The 22,942-nt window shown below is 42.1% G+C and overlaps 1 protein-coding gene across 1 annotated transcript in view; it reads right to left on the bottom strand.

The window, feature by feature from the left end:
* The window catches only part of LOC136876261 (facilitated trehalose transporter Tret1), a 134,691-nt gene that overhangs the window by 8,543 nt on the left and 103,206 nt on the right, over window positions 1–22,942 (bottom strand). Inside the window, exons 2-5 of the mRNA XM_067150066.2 lie at window positions 8,329–8,410; window positions 7,512–7,656; window positions 5,717–5,919; window positions 1,586–1,796 (exon numbers count right to left, since the gene is read on the bottom strand). Of these exons, the coding sequence (XP_067006167.2) occupies window positions 1,586–1,796; window positions 5,717–5,919; window positions 7,512–7,656; window positions 8,329–8,410 (641 nt within the window). The remainder of the gene's footprint in view (window positions 1–1,585; window positions 1,797–5,716; window positions 5,920–7,511; window positions 7,657–8,328; window positions 8,411–22,942) is intronic.

Raw genomic sequence — 22,942 nt, 5'->3', positions numbered from 1 at the left:
CCGGTGTGTGGCTCTCTGAAAGTTGTTATATTCATACCGTTCTATGTTAGTCAGATAGACGACTCTGTGAAATCACCAGAATGTAATTTGTTGCTCCGTATGACAAAATTATAAAATTAGAAGTCATTACAGGTGCTTTTCCAATGAAAAAGCACAGGGTCAAAGTTTTGATAAAGTAGGTCAGGATGTCAGAATTAAAATTGTAGCTACACCAGTCCGCCTCTGTGGTGTAGTCGTTAGTGTGATTAGCTGCCAGCCTCGGAGGTACGGATTCGATTCCCGGCTCTGCCATGAAATTTGAAAAGAGGTACGAGAACTGGGATGGGGTCCACTCAGCCTCCGGAGGTCAAGTGAATAGAGGGGGTTCGATTAACACCTCAGCCATCCTCGAAGTGGTCTTCCGTGGTTTCCCACTTCTCCTGGCAAATGCCGGGATGGTACCTAACTTACGGCCACGGACGCTTTCCGCACCTAGCCCTTTCCTATCCCAGCGTCATGTCGGTGCAACATAAAGCAAATAGTAAATACTACACCATATCAGGGTCAGTTCCCTGAAACTGAAGTGTATTTCACAAAAAGAAACAGTTAACAATGAAATACTAACATCATTCAATGAATAGGACAGTCAAACGCAGTCATTTACAGTGAACTGCGGGGTACTTTATTAAAATGATTCATGAATGTTAAAATGGTCTTCTGGAGTTCAGTATATTTTCCGTTACTTTCCTCACGCTTCCTTCATCATCAGTTTTAAGTTTAGTCTATGTTCGCAGCAATTACTGCGATAAGCCACCAGTTAACACCCAGCACATACAATTTCTCTCTATTGTCCGTGGGTATTTATATCCATTGAGGTACATTCGTAGAAGCTTCGAAAGACGGTCACTTTTTCATGTTCTTGTTTACTTCAACACTAGTGTTTCACTTAACGTTTAACAGATTATCATGCTAATATTTCGTCCAAGAGATACCGGGTTCAATACTCAGTAGATTCGTGGATTTTCACCTTCATTGGTTAATTACTATAGTTCGGTGGCTGGGTGTCTGTGCCATCTTCAACATTAGAATTCACCTTAGGTAGGGCTCCATCAGTACAGACACGCAGGTCACCTACAGGGTGTCAAATCGAATGATGAGCATCAGGTCTCTCCGGAGGCCATACGTTATTTATTTATTTATTTATTTATTTATTTATTTATTTATTTATTTATTTATTTATTTATTTATTTATTTATTTATTTATTTATTTATTTATTTATTGCCGGGCTGAGTGGCTCAGACGGTTGAGTTGAGGCACTGGCCTCCTGACCCAACTTGGCAGGTTCGATCCTGGCGTCCACGAAAACCGTCAAAAGTAGTTTGTGGAACGTAGAAACAATAACTTTATTTATTTATTTATTTATTTATTTATTTATTTATTTATTTATTTATTTATTTATTTATTTATTTATTTATTTATTTATTTATTTTTTATTTAATTCCATGTTACCATTGGTATCTACGATCTTGCATTGCTTCTTTTGAGCAGCCATTGAAAAGCCACAACCCTCTGATAGACCACATTAACTCAAAGAGTTCTACTTACAGACTAGCCAGTGTGGAGACTCGGGTACGAAACTCAGCCCGATGATGGCAAGGATTGGGAAGGCCACGTTAACTGCAGCTACCGTCCTCCAGTACCAGAAGTTTCCCATGAAGAACTGGATAAAGACACCAAGGATGACACACATTGATGAAGTGGCAGAAAGCATACCACGGAGATGAGGCTGCGTAATCTCCGCCACGTAGGTCAGTACCTGCATGGAAGGGAGCAAATCGAAATCAACCACTACATTTTAAAAGCAGGCTACTTTGGTTCTCTTAGCTTATTTCAGTAGTTTCTCACTCACTGCTGAGGACATGCGTTAGAACACTGACAAATTCTGGTTATGGATGCCTCTAACCGCGTTGTTCATTCACCTTGAAAAAATTATATACAGAGTGTTTCAAAAATAGGGGGCTTAATTTTAGGTATGTATTTGTTACATGTAGACAATCAAAATAGTGCTTTACAACATGTGTCCGGAAATGCTTCATTTCCGAGTTATGGAGTTCACAACACTGTACTTCACCGGAGCGTTTTTCTTCCGCAGGTCATTGTCATTACAGAAGAAGTTAAAAATATCCACCTCCTGCTTGAATACAGACCTCACATCGATATCTCATTGACCTGCGAACACGATCCCAAACTCCAGGAGTATTGCGCAGGTCCTCACACGATGCCACAATTCGATTCCGGTGAGTTCCCACATCAGGCACCGGAGACGAATACACCGATGATTTTAAATGGCCCCACAAGTAGAAAACGAGAGGGTTCAGATCAGATGAGCGTGGAGACCAAGCAATCGGGCCACCTCTACCTATCCATCGATCAGGAAACATTCGAACCAAGTCAATGAGACATCGATGTGAGGTCTGTATTCAAGCAGGAGGTGGACATTTTGAACATCTTCTGTAATGACAGTGACCTGCGAAAGAAAAACGTTCCGGTGAAGTTCAGTGTTGTGAACGCCATAACTCGGAAATGAAGCATTTCCGGACACATGTTGTAATGAACTATTTTGATTGTCTACATATAACAAATACATACCTGAAATTATGCCCCCCATTTTTAAACACATTGTATATATATAAAGTATTAAATTAAATTAAATATTACATATATATATATATATATATATATATATATTAAATTCAGTTGCCTCGTGGTTTACTTATAGAGTCTTCCCATCCTGTGGGCTCGAATTCGATTCCATACTGCTCCAAGAATTGTAATTCTACTCTGGGATTTGAAACGACGTTCATGCAGCCCCTGTGTTCAGGTGAGGAGCTTTTGATGTAATAATTAACAAATCTGGTTACAAAAGTCAAACATTAACACCGAGAAAGTCATCAAGAGGTCCAAGAGACGCTTAATCTCCGCAGACGTCTGACACGACACACGCCTTAGCAGGACTTACAGCCCTTAATAGGCTGTTTGGCCACAAGTTTATTTTTAGGCAGTTTCCTTCGTCTGTGTTTGCGCTGGAACAGCTGGAACCACAATTTCATCTTCTGGTCGTGCCTCTAAGGGCAACACAGAACCCCATTCCTCAAAACATAAGGGACAACATGTTCTCCAGAAGAAAGGGTTTCCATAATAGGAGCCAGCACTGGATCTTCACGTTGATATTTTGCTATATCGTGAAATAGCAGCGGGGCATCGGTCAAAATAGCATTTATACTAGGAGGTATGGAAATAGAAGCTGAAGGACCTTCCTCCGGGTCAACAGAATCGACATCATCAGAAAACATTCGGCTTAACCCATCAGCGACCACATTCTCAGATCCCCGAATGTACCGCACGTCAAACTGAAACGCAGAAATTCGAATAGCCCTATTTCTCCATTCATTCGAAAGCAACTTGCTTCTTATCACAATGACAATCATTGAACTGCAGAGAGTATTAGAAACGCTCAAATCTGTACACGGAATCTGTGAAGTATGGTCGTGGGTTCTCAAGATGGAAGGAGGAGAGTTGCATCACTCTGAAGGCCCCGCATACCATTTTGTAATTATGCAGATCTGCTCAACACATAGAAAAAGTCTCCTGTATTTCACTTGACTTCTCTTAGGCAGCTATTATTTAAAAATATTAGTTTGCAGCTTTTTATTTTCCATATAAAACTACTTTCATTTTCCCATTTTGATATATTCCCTGGTCCAAGACCAACAGCCAAACGTGCATCGTCAGTATGTTAAGTTACCTACTACTACACACTGGACCAGCCATCTATGATGCTGCCTGAACGGAAGGCTTGTCTTCCCACTGCCATTTCACAGATTCAGTATGTGCACTCGAGTTAATATTCTTAAATACACGAATACTAAGTTTGTAACAAGGAACGTGTTACAAAAGTTCCCCAGATTATTTCCTCTCCTCCAACCCAGTTTGGTTTTCAAGAGTACTCAAATTCCATAAACCTTTGACTTATATTTGATATCAAATTACAACTACCTTTGTCTGGGCATTATTCAGACACTGTAGTGTCCTTTATAACCAATAGTACTCCAAAAACAATTGGCAATTTAGAGTACTAACTGAGGAGTGTGTGTTCAAAACATGCTTTTTCCACCCTAAGAAAGTTGTGGGAAAACGCGAGGAAGCGTCTAATAAAATGCACATTACCGAACTCGATAGTTACAGTCGTTTAAGTGCGGCGAGTATTCCGTATTCGGGAGATAGTTGGTTCGAACCCCACTGTCGACAGCCCTTAAGATGGTTTTCTGTGGTTTCTCATTTTTCACACCAGGCAAATGCTGGGGTTGTATCTTAATTAGGGTCACGGCCCCTTCCTTCCCACTCCTAGCCCTTTACTGTCCCTATTGTCGCTATTAGACCTATCTGTGTCGGTGCGACGTAAAGCAACTTGAAAAAAATAAAAACACATGGAACGTAGTCATGTTAAGGAATTACATTTTTCAGGTCTGGATTGCTCATGACGTTCGATAGTATTTAACTACTGGATGCATGTGAACGAAATGCTAAAAAATAAAACTGAAGTGGAAATAGCACCTTCTGAGTAGACACTCCTCAATTATCAGTTCCCCTCCAAAATAGCTGTCCAGATGAATAGTCACAGGTACAGAAAATAAAACCTTTAGAAAGAGAAAGACGATCACCTTTCAGAAAAGCTTTACGTCTAGATATCGAAAATATCGGCATTCATTACCCTAGAATAGACGAGGATTAGGTGTATGAGTGATATCTATTCGATTATTCTCACTTATTTCTGTTCTTTCCATGCTGATGCCTCCCGATGCATAGCTAATGAAGCAATAAAACCCGCTCAGTCGATCTGACAATCGTGCATCCTCATCATAGTCATGAATTGAATCCGTGATCATAGAGACAGCAACCAACTGTTCGACATTAAAGTTTTATATAATTTTGCTCAATATTCCCTCAGAAAACCAAAACACATCAATCTGGGACTTCTTACTCACAGCTGCGTTGGTCATTCTTCTTCAAACATGACACACTCCCCCGCTTATTAACCTCCCAATATTTACTGTTGACTTCACAAGTCTGAGTCAGATCCTCATAATGTAACGACGGATCCGTCAGGAATAAAACTTACGTCACTCAAGCAGCAATCAGACTAAATATGTGAGCTTTCGTGTATTTATACAAAAACAAAAAAAATCTGAGATCGGAGTTAAAAGCCAACTTTGGATGTTGGTGACCTGATCAATGCCTCAATCTCAGCCAAGGTGCCATTGAGCTGGTGTCGGACAGAGGTCATCTGGGGTAGGGTGGCCATTTCCTTCCGATTCACTGGTCAACCACGTATATAATTACTAAATGTTGCATAAGAAGTGAGGTCGTACAGTTTTTGGCATTTTAACATGGGCTACGAAGTTGAACAATGTCTCAAGATTGGCCGAACGTGTTACCTGCGTGGTACGGGTCGTGTCGTGTAGCTGGAAGCTTGTATTTGGGAAACCCTGAAGATGACATTCTACGGTTTAACATTTCCACACCAAGAAAATCCGTATATGAAGGTATGACCGCCACTTGATTTTTTCCTAATCTAGTGTCGGCGAAAATCTACCTGAGTTAATGGGATGTTAAACAATAGTAATCAAAATTGTGAAGTTTGAATTGTTATTTGGTTCACTTCATAAGTACACTTACCGGTGCCTCCAACAAGCCACCGCTGAAGCCCGTAAGGGCCAGGGCACAGTACAGCAAAGCAAGAGACTCGGCGTAGTGAAACATAAGCCACGCCGCGACGAATGGTAGGTTGATGAAGATCATGGCTTTCTTCCGACCGAGTGGCTGTGTTACTGCCCCTGACACTAGGCAACCCAGCGGCACACAGATGAGGTTGATACTGCCTGCAACCAACAGAGTGCTCTGTAATCCACTATTCAACACAGATGTGTTACCTTCCTGCTTAGCCTTCGTTTATCACCAGACCACGTGAATATACTGTACAAAGGTGAAAATCAGAATTTTCAAGACGGAAAGGATGATGGTAGGGAATGGATCTGAGAGAATCTATATTTATTGCATGAGTGTCAAATCAAAGTCAAGATTTCAAATAACAGAAAATTCGAATTATTTACGTTAATGAGGTTACAGGAAAGAACAATATAAAAACGTCATTTAGTGCATCATCGTTCAAATTTACACAACAGTCTTGTTGTTCTTCTTCTTCTTCTTCTTCTTTCTCTGTTTAACCTCCAGGGTCGGTTCTTCCCTAGAACTCAGCGAAGGATCCCACCTCTACTGCCTCAAGGGCAGTGTTCTGGAGATTCAGACTCTGAGTCGGGGGATACAACTGGGGAGGATGACTAGTACCTCGCTCAGACGGCCTCACCTGGTATGCTGAATAGGAGCTTTGCGGGGATTGGGAAGATTGGAAGGGATAGACAAGGAAGAGGGAAGGAAGCGGCCGTGGCCTTAAGTTAGGTGCCATCCCGGCATTTGCCTGGAGGAGAAGTGGAAAACCACGGAAAACCACTTCGAGGATGGCTGAGGTGGGAGTCGAACCCACCTCTACTCACTTGACCTCCCGAGGCTGAGTGAACCTCGTTCCAGCCCTCGTACCACTTTTCAAATTTCGTGGCAGAGCCGGGAATCGAACCTGGGCCTCCGGGGGTGGCAGCTAATCACACTAACCACTACACCACAGAGGCGGACCAGTCTTGTTCTACAATAATTTTTCTTAAAAAGGAAAGGAAAGAAAAATCAATGGAGGCATTCACTGACCTTGACAATTAAATGCACAATTTTATTTACAGACTGCGCGCGTCGTCAAGGTCCCGGTCAACCAAGTCCGACCACACCAAGGGAGGGTAGTCTTAAAGACAATGCTCGTCCACACACGGCACGTGTCTCTATGAAATGCCTGCATTATTCTGAGGTATTCCCTTGGCCACGAAGATCCCCTGATCTGTCCCCGATAGAACATGTGTAGGACCAGCTTCGTCCCACTGCCAGTATCCAGGATATCGAGGACCAGTTACAACAGTTATGGACCAACGTTCCTCAGGAGAGGATACAACACCTGCATGATACCCTTCACTGCATGCATCAAGACCCAAGGGGGTACAACATCCTACTCGCAAGAGACTGGCAGTGTGTTCGCACTGCCTACTTCGTTGTATATTCCACTTGATCTTGAAATCACATGACCTCTCAACACGTGACGGCTTTCTATCTTCCTCTTCTATGTGCTTAACATTTTCTGTCATTCAGTGTACGCATCGCTCCAGTAATATTGGAAAGAAGATTTAGTGGGAAAAAATGATAATGTAGACAAAGAAGTCTTGACTAAGCAACAAAAAGAAATGATAAAACCTCAATGAGAGATCCCAAACTTCCACTGAGGAGACAACCCTGTAATAATAATAATAATAATAATAATAATAATAATAATAATAATAATAATAATAATAATAATAATAATAATATGTGTACTCACTGAACCAAGAAATCTCCTCTACCGATAACCGTAGCACGTCCGTGCTGTTCGAATTATGTTGGATGTTGGGGATTACGATAGTCGGGAAACCCAGCGTCATTCCATATCCCAACAGTAAGATGTTCTTCGCCGATACTGCCAAGATCTGGAACAAATCACCACAGAGAATTGTTAACATTATTTCTATTCAGTCCCGGACACTAGTTACCAACTCAGGTGTGTCCTGATGATATAGAGAACCTGGCAGTAATATGACCTGTTTCATTCCATAACCCCCGACCCCTCTCAGTCATCAGTCAACAGCATACAATCAGCTCATCAAAGTACTAACCATGCCCAGTATTAAGTAACTTCGGAGATCTTGTGGTATTCGGTGTTTGGAGACAGTCATTCCCACTAGCCTGTTATAGAAAAAAAATAATGTATTGCACAATGCTTTAAGTGGGACAGCCCCGTGGTATAGGAGTAGCGCACCTGTCTTACTCACAGACACCGTGTTTGATTCCAGGATGGTCCGAGTACTTTAAATATGTGGAACAGGGCTCACTCAGCCTCGTGAAAGTAACTGGAAAGCTATCTGATGTGAGAGGCAGCAGACCCGGTCACAATAACCAAGCAATACGTGGTATTTGAAGCAGTTGTTATGGCGACTGTACCTCCATCAGGACCGAACGTCACAGCTTGCTTGTTTATTGATAATGTTTGTTGTTTAAAGGGCCCAGCACCTTGGCCATCAGCCCAGATCGTCGCAGCCACCATGGCAATAATTGTTTAGACGATTCAGAGTCTTTTAATGTAGGGAACAAGGATGGCTCACCTGCGGCAGAGCAGTACGGAAGGCCTTGATCTTGTGCGGGTCCATGGCCCCTTTCTCCTTCTCATCCTTCCCAGTCGCCTGCCTGAAACACAAGAAGACTACCTTGATACCTTCATTATTTCCTGGAGGTCACATGGATGACCTGAGAGCTCTGATGACAGCATCTAATTAACACTCCGCCTTGACAATCAATAGCAGGTTTACGATTCCTATTCGATAAGTTACACAGGCGCTGATAAGCACTTGAATAGCTTACCTCAGCAAGGTTATAACCACTAAGTCGATTGAAAATATCCTTTACATGAAACAAGCTCGACAGTCGTATGCGGTTTATTGTAGAGTTGTAAAAATATTACACTTTTCTATGATTCTCTGCATTTTTGCCGTAAAAATCTTTCATATTTTAATCATTCAGTATCTCCCTGCGTAATTGAATCATGAATACATTAATAGCATTTTAAGCTCTTTTGTGGCATCGAACCTAGTCCTCTGTTGGGGTGGTGTTCAGGTGGTTCGGGATTATTATTATTATTATTATTATTATTATTATTATTATTATTATTATTATTATTATTGCTGGTCTAGCCGTGTTTATCTCCTTGATGGGATGGTCATGTAGTAGTCTTCGGTTCAGAAAGTCCAGGGCCGGCGATTTTAGTCATATTTGATTAATTCCTATGGGTGTTTGTGTTTGTCTCAATATGCAGCCCTTCATTTAGACTGAATACACCATCCAGGAAAACGTAGTAGTTGAATACGTACTTCCAAATGAGATTGGCGTCCGGCCGTAAAACTGGAATAAAATACTGTATGTGTACCAAGTTTGGTTGAAATTGCAGGTTTGCCTATAGACGCCTGCCATTTTTAATCGTTCAGCTTCGCCGATAACTTAACGTAAAGATATTGCTCCTTAGCTGTGTGCAACCCGCTAAGTAGAGTTATTTAGTGACTTGATTTTACGATTACTCAGATTTGACTGAACTCGGAGACCTATCAATGTATGATGACCAGAAGGTTACTCCGGAGAGGATGAAAATATTGAAGCAGATCGGTTCAAGTAGAACGCCCGGACGAACTGAACAAAACAGTTTTTAGTAAACTATTTTAATATGTAGAAGCTATTTCTTTTTGCGTCCCACTAACTATACTTTTTAGGTTTTCGGAGACGCCGAGCTGCCGGAATGTTGTTCCGCAGGAGTTCTTTCATGTGCCAGTAGAATTTTAGAATTTATTGCATGTATTGTTACACATACTTTAACGTATTCCTACAATTACAACATCCATTTGAATGACTTGAATGAATTAATTAATTAGTTAATTAGTAATAAAACAATTAATAAAAATCCTCTCTCCCAGTCACAGATAACATGTGCCAGTAAATCTACCGACACGAGGGTGACGTATTTGAGCACCTTCAAATACCACCGGGCTGAGCCGGGATCAAACCTGCAAAGTTGGGCTCTGAAGGCCAGTGTTCTCCTGTCTGAGCTAGTGAACCCAGCGACCAGAAAAAGAATGGTGTCTGACCGTTAGTGCTGTCGATTACTGCACCTCATTCTTGGGTTCGATTCCCGACTACCATCAAGGTTGATCAGTGTATTGGATCAGGAATGTCCAAACCTCGCGTGTACGAATGGAAAGCTACTTGATATAAGAAGTAGCACCGTGCCTAAACAGCGCCAGGGTAAACGTATCAAAAAGTCATTGTGCTAACCTTCCGTCCTCCGTAGTATTCTAATATACAAGGGTATGAGCTGAGCGATGTCTTTGCAGAAATATAGCTGTGTATACTGAAGGAACACTTTAATCACTTTATATGTAAGAAGAATAGTATAGCTTGCCCTAGCAAGTCAGTAGCACCTCCTCACTCGGAAGTGAACACACTCATCTATGGAACATGTATAAACCTAAGGTTATTTTATACAAGTCAAAGACCTCAAAATTAAAACAGCAACCATCATTGTGTGTGTGGTGGGCGTGTAATTGTTAACTTTATAACATGCGACCATAGTATTTTCTATGTCCTTCGATGTAAAGGTTCTTTGCTCTGTCAAACGTAGATTAATTCTAAGTATGTATTATAATTTACACTGCATATATAAATCAGGATAGTTAAATTCATGCCTCACCATCCAATGAGCACATCACTTGCTTTAAGTAACTAATGTCAAAAAAATGGCTGCCTGGATTATCACGAACAGAAACTATTCATCCATTTGGTCAGCGATACGCCGTTAAATGAAGTTCTCTTCGTTTAAATTTCGTCGGAATGGAGCTGCACCAATCAGGTGGCACAAGTGATACAGAATTACTTTATGGTACAATATTAATTTTGGGACAATACTATATGTTTTGAAAAGTTCACTACGTCAGTGAGGTTGCTTTCATCTTCACGCCATTCTTGGTTCCTTTCTTTCTTTATACGATACCCTTATTCTTCAAGGTTTCGCTTCATCTCCGCTTAATGTAAAATTTCCCGTTTCTCTTTTGCCTGAAGACAAGAATCACCACAATCCTATTGGATCATGCAGAAATAGCTGTACTTACTAAACGCTAACTGGATATAAAAGGTATGTCATAAATTTATTTAAGATGTCATAAACCTGACACCTGAACAATGTTATCAATGTTACGTGGTCATTTTTAAGTATAATGCATTCCGGTTAATCAAATACATCTGGACCCGGTATGTTCATTTGAATAACACATTGGTCCTGTAAATCGTACGCTACTGCCATTAGACATAGTCTACTAAATGTCATTCCACGCCACATCTCCACTGACAACTCGGAACATAACGCTTAGTCGGGCAGTTCAACTCCTTACTCCCAAGTCTTCCAGCCCAAAGTTTGGAACGTTTTCGTAACACTACTCTTATGTCGGAAATAAAGCATGCAGAGCAAATAGTGCTGTTTCCTTTGGTTCTTCTACAGTGCTCGTATTAAATAATGCTAGTAGTAGTAGACTTATAGGCTATTTCATTAATCGTAGAGATATTTCAAGTCGGTACTTAATTCGGTGTCGAGACTGTGTACTTCCACATAAATAAATAAATAAATAAATAAATAAATAAATAAATAAATAAATAAATAAATAAATAAATAAATAAATAAATAAATAAATAAATAAATAAATAAATAACTTTAGCCATTGTGTTGCACACATTTTGATGTGCTGCTATCCAGGCTGCCTCCATGTCAATATCAACTATTTGTTTCTAAGTGGGCGATCTGCAGCTAAGTTTTAATTAATTTTGTCGGGTAAACACGAAATATGTTATAAGGCGACATTGTGTGACATGGAGTGCCAAACAGCCTTTCCTTTCCTACCCTTCAAAAATCTGACTACTTCCACTGTGTTTGAACCCGAGACCTTGGATCCACAGGCCGACCTCCACCACTCATCCTTAGTTCATAAATGAGACCTGAGTGGAAGCTTCAGTTTGCTGTGACCTGTGCCAACAGACAAAATCAAAAGAATCGAACGGAGCTCTGTCAGGGTTACGACCGCAAGTTTTGACGTAAAATACGTCCCACGTGATAGGCATTGTCGAAATAAGGTATCTAGTCAGTATCACAGTATGGGTTTGAAAGTTCTATTTAAATTTACACACATTCAAGACCGTGAGTTCCAAATCATTTTCCATTACTGCGGTGGCTTTGAAAAACTCTCGATAAACCTTTTGATGATTGTCTTGGACTTCTGTAATTCTGACAAGTTGTTTTATCCTCTCCAATGCCTTTTGGATCATTTTAAAGATATTTATTGCCCAAGTGCCGTGACATGAAAGGAAATCATTTTCGCACTTCTTCGCACCGCAATTTTCTCAAACGTTCAGCTACACTAATTGTTAGCTGCGCGGCACGGCGATCTTATTACTTGAAGATGGCAGTGCTATTACATCACCCGATGACGTCATATCGAGGTCAGACTCTTCCTTTCTAAAATGACATATTGAACACTGCGCCGGTGATCTAGAAATTATTTCCATTTTAAAATGTTCTTGTTCTTTGTAACACTCACCAGCCCAAATAGGGTTCTGAAATAATAGACGTATTCTACACCAAAATCTGTCAAGAAATATCAGTAAGGGATGACAAGAGCGTATTTTTCGATATTTCGTTTCGTATACTACGCTGCTGACATCAAGTTCTAACAAGCAAATCACTGCTGTGTTCGAGCTCTGCTGTGAGACGGGTTGAAATTAATTAATCATAACGTAAGATTAATTTCTATAATTTCTAGTCGAACTAAGCGAGGCAATAGTCATGCTAGCCAGTCTCATGCTAGCCTTATACCCACAAGCTTCGGATTCGATTCCATTCCATCCAAGGAATCTTTATTGTGGGCTGAAGGCTGGAACGGCGTTCTCTCAGCCTCGTGAGACGAGCTGAGGAGCTGGTTGATGGGAGAAGCAGCGAACCTGGTCAAGGAAAGCAAGTAATACATCCGAGGATGGACCACATGTCGTTCTGGTATCTGAAGGCCATGTGGCCGAGCAGCAGTCGTATTGTCATTGTCATGTTTGTTTTGTTTAAACATATGATCGTGTTGACCATGACATTCTTTCACGTGTTTGAACTAATTGTCGTACATCTGTTCCTAAAAAACGGTTGCTTCCTGTCTCCGATAGGTTGAAGGTGAGCTAGACACTCACTGTACTCGAGCTCGAATCTTGTAGATTTTAAGACGGATGTGACAGTCATTAACCAAGGAGGAAACTTCGCTAAATTCTTTACAAGTTTAACTTGTAGGTGGAACTTGTCTTGTATAAAAACTTGTCTTTATAAAAACGACGACCGGCTATGAGAAAGCTTCCTCAGTGCGGTGTTATTTCTTCCCAGGACCTTCAACATTTCACACGTCAGAAGACCGGCAGCAAAACAGTAAACTGACGTAAAAAGCAGTTTTTAAGGACCCTAATTTGCGAGAGTAGTTGCTGAATCAGCTTTAAACAAATACAATTAGGGAAGTATTGCTCTGACCTTGTCCCTTGCGGTGTAAGTATTGACTTGTTACCAATGAACTCTGTAAGCTTACCGGTAATAGGCTATTAACTGCACACAAAAACCTCTCACTTTAAATCCATCAAACATTAAGAGGATTACGTCTCTGTCAATTCATTATGCGTTCACGAGGAACAGAATCAAGGTCCCACGTGAATTATCCTCTAGGTAATATACGAAGGCTGATCGAAAAGGAATGCACAGCATTTCTTATGAAGTATTTAATGAGAAGGAAAACAAAAAGTATTTACAAAAAAATTCAGATTTTAGCTATTTTTCAACATATAAACGCTCTCCATCGTTTTTTTTTTTTTTTTTTTTTTTGCTAGGGGTTTTACGTCGCACCGACACAGATAGGTCTTACGGCGACGATGGGATAGGAAAGGCCTAGGAGTTGGAAGGAAGCGGCCGTGGCCTTAATTAAGGTACAGCCCCAGCATTTGCCTGGTGTGAAAATGGGAAACCACGGAAAACCATCTTCAGGGCTGCCGATAGTGGGATTCGAACCTACTATCTCCCGGATGCAAGCTCACAGCCGCGCGCCTCTACACGCACGGCCAACTCGCCCGGTACTCTCCATCGTGACATCAAGTTCAATATGCCTCCGATATGCAACTCCGTTCCGTGGGAGTATAACAACCTGCGCACGACTAATTTAACTTCTTCATCTGAACCGAAGCGTCGGTCTCCTAAAAATTTCTCCAGTGTTCCGAAGAGGTGAAATTCAGATGGTACAAGGTCTGGACTATATACTGGATCATGAGTAACTCCCATCCATCCTTCTCAAATTCTTCATGAACAGACACCGCAACGTAGAGGCGAGCATTGCCATGAAGAATTCTGACATCCTCAGCTTCTTTGCTGGAGCGTTTTTCTCCAAGTGCCAGGCCTAAATTTTCCAGTGTTGTAGCGAAATTTTCCATGTTAACAAGGGTCGCAGTTGGGAGAATATCCACCAAGAGTACCCCATCTATATCGCAGAATACAGTCACTAGGACTTTTTCTTTTTTCAAATTGGGTGACATTAAATTACTTCGCTGGCGTGGAGTCGGAATGTCTCGTTCCTGTTAATAAACGAATACTTTGAGGTAAGTTTACCCATAATGGCAGCTTTGAGGATGAAAAAATTTACTTGTAATTAATAAATTAATTCTCATTTAACTTTTGTGTGATAGCATGTTCACTAAAAAGCTAATAGATCAAACTCAACACATGTGAATAAAGTTCTAAATTTCGTGCAAATTCAAATAATTTTTTGTACAAATGAGTGTTATATAAGGCATCTGAAGTGCACTCACTATCAGAAATTAAACTCAACAACATAATTCTTCTACCACTTTTCCCACACCTGTGGGTTCGCGGGTGTGAATTGTGTCGCACATGAGGATTTGGCCCCGTTTCACGATCGGATACTCTTTCTGACGCCAACCTCATGTGGAGGGATGAATCTCAACAACATACAATATTATTATTATTATTATTATTATTATTATTATTATTATTATTATTCTACCGCTTTTCCCACATATGTGGGGTCACGGGTGCCAACTGTGTCGCACATGTGGATTTGGCCTTGATTTACGGCCGGATGCCCTTCCTGACGCAACCCTATATGGAGGAATGTAATCATCAACAGTATACAATATTAGAAAGTAAAAATAGGCTTATCCAGATTTACACCTAATTTTCAGAAGATACTAAAAATTGGAAGACATTAATTTTATTCAAGGAAAAATTCATTTAGTCTGAAAGCTAGATTTTGTTTACGACTTGCTTTACGTCGCACCGAGACAGGTAAGTCTCATGGCGATGATGAGATAGGAATGGTCTTGGAGTGGGAAGGAAGTGGCCGAGATCATGATTATGGTACAGCCCCACGTGGATCTTAATATGTGGCACCTAGGTAATTGTAGCACACTATGTGGGAACAAAATGTAGACCAGGCCTCCACAATAGGCAGATGGATGGCCACATCCGGCCCGCAGACAGATTTCTGTTAGTCCGCCATGAAAAATGTCAAAAATCAGAGAAAATTTCAGTTTGAATAATCCACAGGAAATTTACTATCAAGTTTCTAATCGTTCTTAAATTAGCCGCTTTTGGACAGGTGTTTCCTGATAAGGTGCTCTGATCTTGAATGATCAATCATGAACGATTCCGGTCACACTGCGCTCCTACGATCGATGGTACTGTATATCGATACTCTCTGGAAATGTGTGATTTCTCCGTTCAGTTAAGTGTGAATGAGCTCTTGAAGACATCCACCGACTTCAAGTACTCCTGGACTGAACTAAGTAAAATTTTCAGTCATCAGGGAAATACCAATGAAAATAATGCTTGGAACAACGTGAATCTTCGCGAGCAAATCCAGTGCAATGACTATCAAACATGAGAACAGAAGTAGTTCGAGAACTGACACTCTTGAAAACCTGCTACGCATTTCTCGTGCAAATTATGATCCTCAATATGAAACTTAGGACCAGTCAGTTTTCACTCTAAAATACACTGACTTAACAAATGTCACGGGATAGTCACCTAACAGCGTGTGGGGCCTCCTCTGGTCCTGCGAACTGCAGTGAGATGCCGTGGAAGTGAGTCGACAAGTCTCTGGTAGTCCTCTGGACGCAGTTGACACCAAATCGTTTGCAGAGCGGCCGCCAATGCTGGTCTGTTCGTGGGCGCAGGATCCATGGCACGGAGCCTGCGTTCCAGGTCATCCCAGATATGCTCGATAGGGTTCATATCGGGGCTCCTGGGTGGCCATGGCAGTCGTTGGACCTACGTTGCATGTTCCTGGAACCATTCCCGGGCGACGTGGGAGCGATGTGGCGGCGCGTTATCATCTTGAAACACCGCAGAACCGTCTGGGCACTTGGAAGGCCAAAAATGAGTGGAGATGGTCTCCGGGCAGCTCAACATACCGCGTACCATTCAAAGTCTCTTCCAGAACAACTAGGGGGCCCATTCCATACCAGGAAAATGCACCCCAGACCATAACAGAGACACCAGTGCCCTGGACCACACCTTCGAGGCAGGCGGGATCCATCGCTTCATGTGGTCTGCGCCGTACACGGTGCCTCCCATCGGCATGGTGCAGTTGAAATCGTGATTCGTCCGACCATATCACGTTACGCCATTGATCCAGTGTCCATCCCTGGTGACTGGCGACAAATGCGCGTCGTTCTGCCCGATGACGTTGGGTTAACAGTGGCACCCGTGTGCGGCGCCGGCTCCCATACCCCATAACACCCATGTTCGTACGGATTGTCTACTGGGAGACGTGTCTAGCACGGCTTGTGTTGAATTGAGCCGTGATTTGTTGCACGGTTTCCCGTCTGTCACTATTGACAATCCGTCTCAGATGTCGCCGGTCACGGTCATCGAGGGTGGCTGGACGGCCGGTCGTTCGTCTGTTGCGGACGGTGACACCCGCATTCAACCATTCACGATACACCCTGGCTGGACACAGTTAATCGTGTGAAGCCGAATTCCAGCACCACTTCCGAAATCGCACTTCCCATCCGTCGGGCACCGACCACCATACCCCGTTCGGACGGTGCCAGCTCACGACGACGTTCCATGTTACACCTGTCACATGCACAGCCACCGGTCACAAGGTCTCCTATACAACTGCCGCTGGCACAGGGGGCGTGTGTTGCGCAGACAACACACCTGTGCATCAGTGCTCCGCTATCCCATAACATTCGCTCAGTCATGAACTGACCAGATTTCTGGAGCAAACTTAAGGGATAATTTCGATTTAATAAAGGCGTTCCCTTCATAGACATATTTTTCTGAAGAGTGAATTTCTTCACTAGTGCCTTGCTTCCTTTGAGCATAGAAAAATCTCAACATACGTAAGTACACATTTGTTTTGCTTATGCGCATTGCACTGAATGTGTCTATGGCGAGGTGACCTCTTCAGCAGTTCACAACTTATTCATTAAGGACAATATTTATTTCACAGAAGCATTAAACACAACATGAACTCAACAACTAAACCATTGCCTTAACGTGATATTTGTGTAGAGGTAGTACTTAAATATTTCCATCCACAGAGTTCCATTTGCAATTTCATCATGTAATAAATTATTATTATTAAAATGTGGGTGCTTGGTTGTGCAAAAAAAATAAGAATAGCCTCAGCACAAGAATTCTCGAAGAAGGACTTGCAGATTGTCGAGCATTTTTCCTGGCTTAGAAATAATTATTACTACTGCAACTTCAACTAAGCAACTTTGTATATTCCACATTAACAAACTCGTGAATTCTTTTAGTGATTATTTGAGTGTGTAATGCTCAGCTCACCGAGAATGTAACTAAATCTGAAAATACGGGACATTCTGGCGTCTCGAAGAATGTTTCCGGGACAACGGGACGCTTAGTCAAAATAATGGAACCGTTTCGTCACTTTATATTAAAATCCTTGTCAGGTTGGTTAGCATGCAATTGTAATTTTGTCAAGTACATTTCCAGGTGCTTGTAACATGCCATTTATATATCTGACATATTTTTATTTGTTAAAAACGTTCACTCACGTGGGCTTATTTCTGTGGCTTGGTTCTAAAAGGGCCAATGTCAAAAAAACCTGTTTTTGAGCTATGAGCATGTGAAGTTTGCTTATAGTTTTCCAATTATTGTTTTCAACAACTAACTTTAAATAACTTTATACTTTCTTTGTGGAAGTCCCCTTATCAAACGCTATTTTTTTCTATCGTATTTTTTTTAATTGCCAGGTCTCTAATCTTTATTGGTAATCTAACATTAGCGGCAAGGGCTTATTTAATTAAGCGTTAACTGTTCGTTTAGTACTTAACAGAGACATTGGTCCTTTTAACATGTTGCAAGCCAGGATAAAACACGTTTGTATCAGTTAATATCTCAATTTCGATTTTTTTAAAATGGCATTGGCCCTTTTAGAACCAAGCCACAGAATTTGTGCCCTGAAGCACTCATTTTACAACGAGTAACTTACAGTTGTCGCCATGTTTGTTACAGAGCTCTGTATATTACCTCTTAACTGTCGGTCGTTTCTCTTCTAGGAAGGTCTCGGAGTGGAGGAAAAAGTTTGAAGGCCATACTTAAATGACGTTCAAAAAACAAATATTTTTGTAGTCGAGGCAATTTGGAGAATATGTAATAAAGGGACCACAGATTAGACTCACTAGAGATTTTCCCAGGTTATTACAACGGAGTTTTTTGCATAGTCGTATAGCTTTAAACAATAGAAGAGGTCTAACATAACCATTAACTTCAATGATGTAGTTGTCATTTGTGTTTCGGACGGGCTGCAAGGCGTAACTGATCAGAGGTTAGCTTTGACATTTGGAAGGTTATACAATTGAACCCCGGTGCAGTAGATTGGTTTTTAAAGTTGTTGAAGTCCGGCCCCATGTTGTAGGGGGCAACGCGTCCGCCTGTCACCCGGTGTTCCCCTCTTCGATTCCTGGCCGGATCAGTTGTTTTTAATTGTAAATGATTAAAATCCCTGGCCTGGGGACTGGGTGTTTGTGTCGTCTTTAACGTTCCTTTCCTCACATTCAACACTTTACAGTTCCGCCATTTACAAAATACACGCAGGTTCCTTACATATGGTGCAATTAGAGGCAAAAAAACAACTAGCATCTTTTTAAAAAAAAAAGTGCCAGGGACGTCCACTGGATTAGATCCTCTACTGAGTTTGCGGAAAACGGACACTTGAGAACGCCGGGCGCAGTTTTCGGTGAAACGCTGAGTTATGGAACCCAATTGAACCATTACCTATAAGCCCGAAATTTCATTGGATATTCATCGTGACACCAGTCTTGAAAACTTAAGCTGCTATGCTAGTGACCTGTGCCCGTATACTGCATTGAGGAGCATTTAAAAGAATCTTTCTTATGGGAAAAATTCCAGCAACATAGGACGATTATAACCATTAGTATAGAGCTGTATGTATGTATGTATGTATGTATGTATGTATGTATGTATGTATGTATGTATGTATGTATGTATGTATGTTGGGTATTCAGCCCGAAGGCTGGTTGGATCCTCAACAGGTTCACCATTAGCTGTCATAGATGGCCTAGGTGTCACTGAAGAGGCGTACTAGGGAAATGAGGAGTAAAGTAGTTTCCCTTTGCTTTCCTCACTGAGCCAGAAGTTGCTATTGCACATCAGTCTGCCAAACCCACTGAAATGCGTGCACCAACCGACCCCATGAGCGACATTTTCACACCATTCATAGCAGGGGCTGGCTGGATAAGGAATGGCATTACTAGCATCGCTCATACCTCAGCCATTTTCATATTGTCAAAGCCAAGGATAAGACTGAGACAGGTCAATGAAAGTAACAATTTTATTCTAGCCCATACCAGAAGACATAGTGCACTGTAAACACTACATCTTGCCAGCAAAGGCCTAGCAAGATAAAATTCTTATCATTGTTTCTGCTTCTTCTTGTTAGACATAACATACTATGATGAAGACGTACGTATATGCATGTTTCTTGTATAGTTATTCATTACGTATTTGGGACCTATCTGGATAAATTATATTTCTTAGAATTCTTATTTATAAGCACACAATGCTCTGCTTCCCCACTTAAAGTGGTGATATTATTTTACAATGTGCTTTACGTCGCACCGCCACAGACAGGTCTTATAGCGACGATGGAATGGGAAAGGGCTAAAAGTGAGAAGGAAGCGGCCGTGGTTTTAATTAAGGCACAGCCCCAGCACTTGCCTGGTGTGAAAATTGGAAACCACGGAAACCATATTCAGCACTGCTGAAAGTGGGGTTCGAATCCGCTTTCTCCCGAATGCAAGCTCACAGCTGCGCGCCCCTAACGGCCAACTCGCACGGGGATCTTATTATTGACTATGACGCGAGACCTTGCAGGGTGACCACAATGACGAAACGTAAGTACGAACAAGGCGTCGTGAGCTGTCAGATCAAAAGGCTTACAATCGATAGCCAAGGTTACACTGTGTTGTTATTCCATTATTAACGATTTCCCAATACAGCGTAATCAGTACAAAATCATTTCTATTTCTGTCGTGCATGCCTCCAACTGTTCCTGCGGGTGTTCTCGTACCTATCACGAGAGGCGACTAAAATTACAGAGACCCCAGTGGCTCTCAATTTGGGAACTAAGATGGTGACCATGGGAATCGTTCCTGAATTTGACATTGCTTCCACATACCTATTGCTGAGAGTCTCACTGTCATATTGTCTATTAGACCTCTCTAGGCGAACTCTTGCTTTCTTCCAACCCCCTTCCACCTCCAAAAACACACACCAAGAATTGTTACGTTCATAAAGCCTTTGTAGTTTTCCTCTTTCTGCTTTTTTAATGGCGTATGGCCTCCGGAGAGGCCTGGTGCAGGTCTTTTCCTAGTAGACGGCCTATTAGGCGACCTGCATATCTGTGAAGATGAGGGCCCTACCTAGGATGATTTCTAATGTTGAATACGTCACACATACCCAGCCCCCGAGCCATTGGAATTAACCAATTAAGGTTAAAATCCCCGACCCGGCCGGGAATCGAACCCGGGACCCTCTAACCGAAGGCCAGTACGCTGACCATTCAGCCAACGAGTCGGACCCTCTTTCTGCTAACAGCATTCTTCACAGACCTTTTTTTTTTTTTTTAATACAATTTGCTTTACGTCGCATCGACACAGATAGATTTTATGGTCTGACCCGTGACTTTATTTAAGGTACAGCCCCAGCATTTTGGTGTCAAAATGAGAAACCGCGGAAAACCATCTTCAAACCTGCCGACAGTAGGACTCGAACCCACTATCTCCAGAATGCAAGCGAATAGCTACGTAACCCAAACCGCACAGCCACTTGCTCGAGGGGTGTACATCTAGCTATACAATCACTATCGTACTCGCCGCTGACGACAAGTGATGCTGAAATGAGGATCATTTGCTCTCACTCAAGGAAGTTTACCTAAGAAATGTCCGGCTCCGTGGCTGAATGGTCCTTCAGGTTCAGAGGTCCCCAGGTTCGATTCTCGGCTGGGTCAGTTATTTTAACCTCAAATGGTAAATTCCCTGGCTCGGGGACTGGTTGTTTGTACTGTCCCCAATATTCCTGCAACCCACACACCACACATAACACTATCGTTTATCACAACACGTAGTTTCCCACGCACGGTAGATGACACCCACCCTATTCGGAGGGTCTGGCTTACAAGGGCTGCACCAGGCTTAGCCAGATGAAATCATTATCTCAGAAATGCAAAGCAGCGTAAATTCCTCTGTAAGCAGAAGGATTTTCTTACATATAACCTGTCTCAGCACTGTTGTTCAAGACAGTTCAATATTCTAACATGTCACTATGGATTAGTAAGACAAAGACAAAGACACCTCCATACAGGCCATGAAGGCCCTTGGAGGAGTGGAAGGTAAAGGCTTCCACCATTGTTAACCGCGGCACGTGATGGGGTAGAGTGGTTAGCTCTACGTCCGTCCACCTTTGCCCCCAGGAATTAACCTGGTACTCATTTTTGGTTTAGACTGAGTGAACCTCAGGGCCATATGCACCTCCGGAAGTGGAAATCTCTTTTCTTAAATTTTACGACTTCCTGACTTTATGGATTAGTGGTAGTCTCCAACTCCGAGCCCAAGATTTAGAGTTCAAACCCAGAAGAGGTAGTTGGATTTTTGAAAGCTGAAAATAGATTATGTATTCAATAATGAGGGCTCTTTCCGCGGTTACTGGTTATCCGTGACTGGGAGTGAAGAGTTTCCTCTGCTATTCATGCATGAAATCTGTCCATTGATTCATGAATTCATGAATTCAATTCAAGCGTAGTGTCTGTTGAATGTGGAGGAGAACTCTGTAGTAACGCCAAATAAATACCGGGCGAGTTGGCCGCGCGGTTAGGGGCGCGCAGCTGTGAGCTTACATCCGGAAGGTAGTGAGTTCGTACCCCACTGTCGGCAGCCCTGAAGATGGTTTTCTGTGGTTTCCCACTTTCACACCAAAATGCTGGGGCTGTACCTTAAATAAAGTCACGGCCGCTTCCTTCCCAATTATAGGCCTTTCCTATCCCTTCGTCGCCATAAGACCTATCAGTGTCGGTGCGACGTAAAACAAATTGCAAAAAAAAAAAAAAATTGACAACTGTGGATCTCGATGTAACTCTATGAAATGCAGTGTTTACAGCGCCCTATTTTTTTTTTTTTTTTTTTTTTTGCTAGTAGCTTTATGTCGCACCGTCACATATAGGTCCCATGGCGACGATGGGATAGGGAAGGCCTAGGAGTTGGAAGGAAGCGGCCGTGGCTTTAATTAATGTACAACCCTAGCATTTGCCTGGTGTGAAAATGGGAAACCACGCAAAACAATCTTCAGGGCTGTCGACGGTGGGATTCGAACCCACTATCTTCCGGATGCAACCGCACGGCCAACTCGCCCGGTCCTATATCTTCTGGTATGGACTAGAACATGTTTGTTACATTCTCTGAAATATGCTACTGTTCTCTGGACAGTTGTATCTCTTGACCAACGGTTGTTCTACCAGCTAGCTGCAGAGGAGATCAAGTTTTTACTAAGCTATACTGAACCAGTTATGAATGTGCCACCTCACTTACGTAACTGTAACAGGCAAATAG

This window comes from Anabrus simplex, chromosome 6 (assembly GCF_040414725.1).
Source record: "Anabrus simplex isolate iqAnaSimp1 chromosome 6, ASM4041472v1, whole genome shotgun sequence".
NCBI classification, from domain to species: domain Eukaryota; kingdom Metazoa; phylum Arthropoda; class Insecta; order Orthoptera; family Tettigoniidae; genus Anabrus; species Anabrus simplex.
This window is presented reverse-complemented; position numbering and strand designations above follow the sequence as displayed.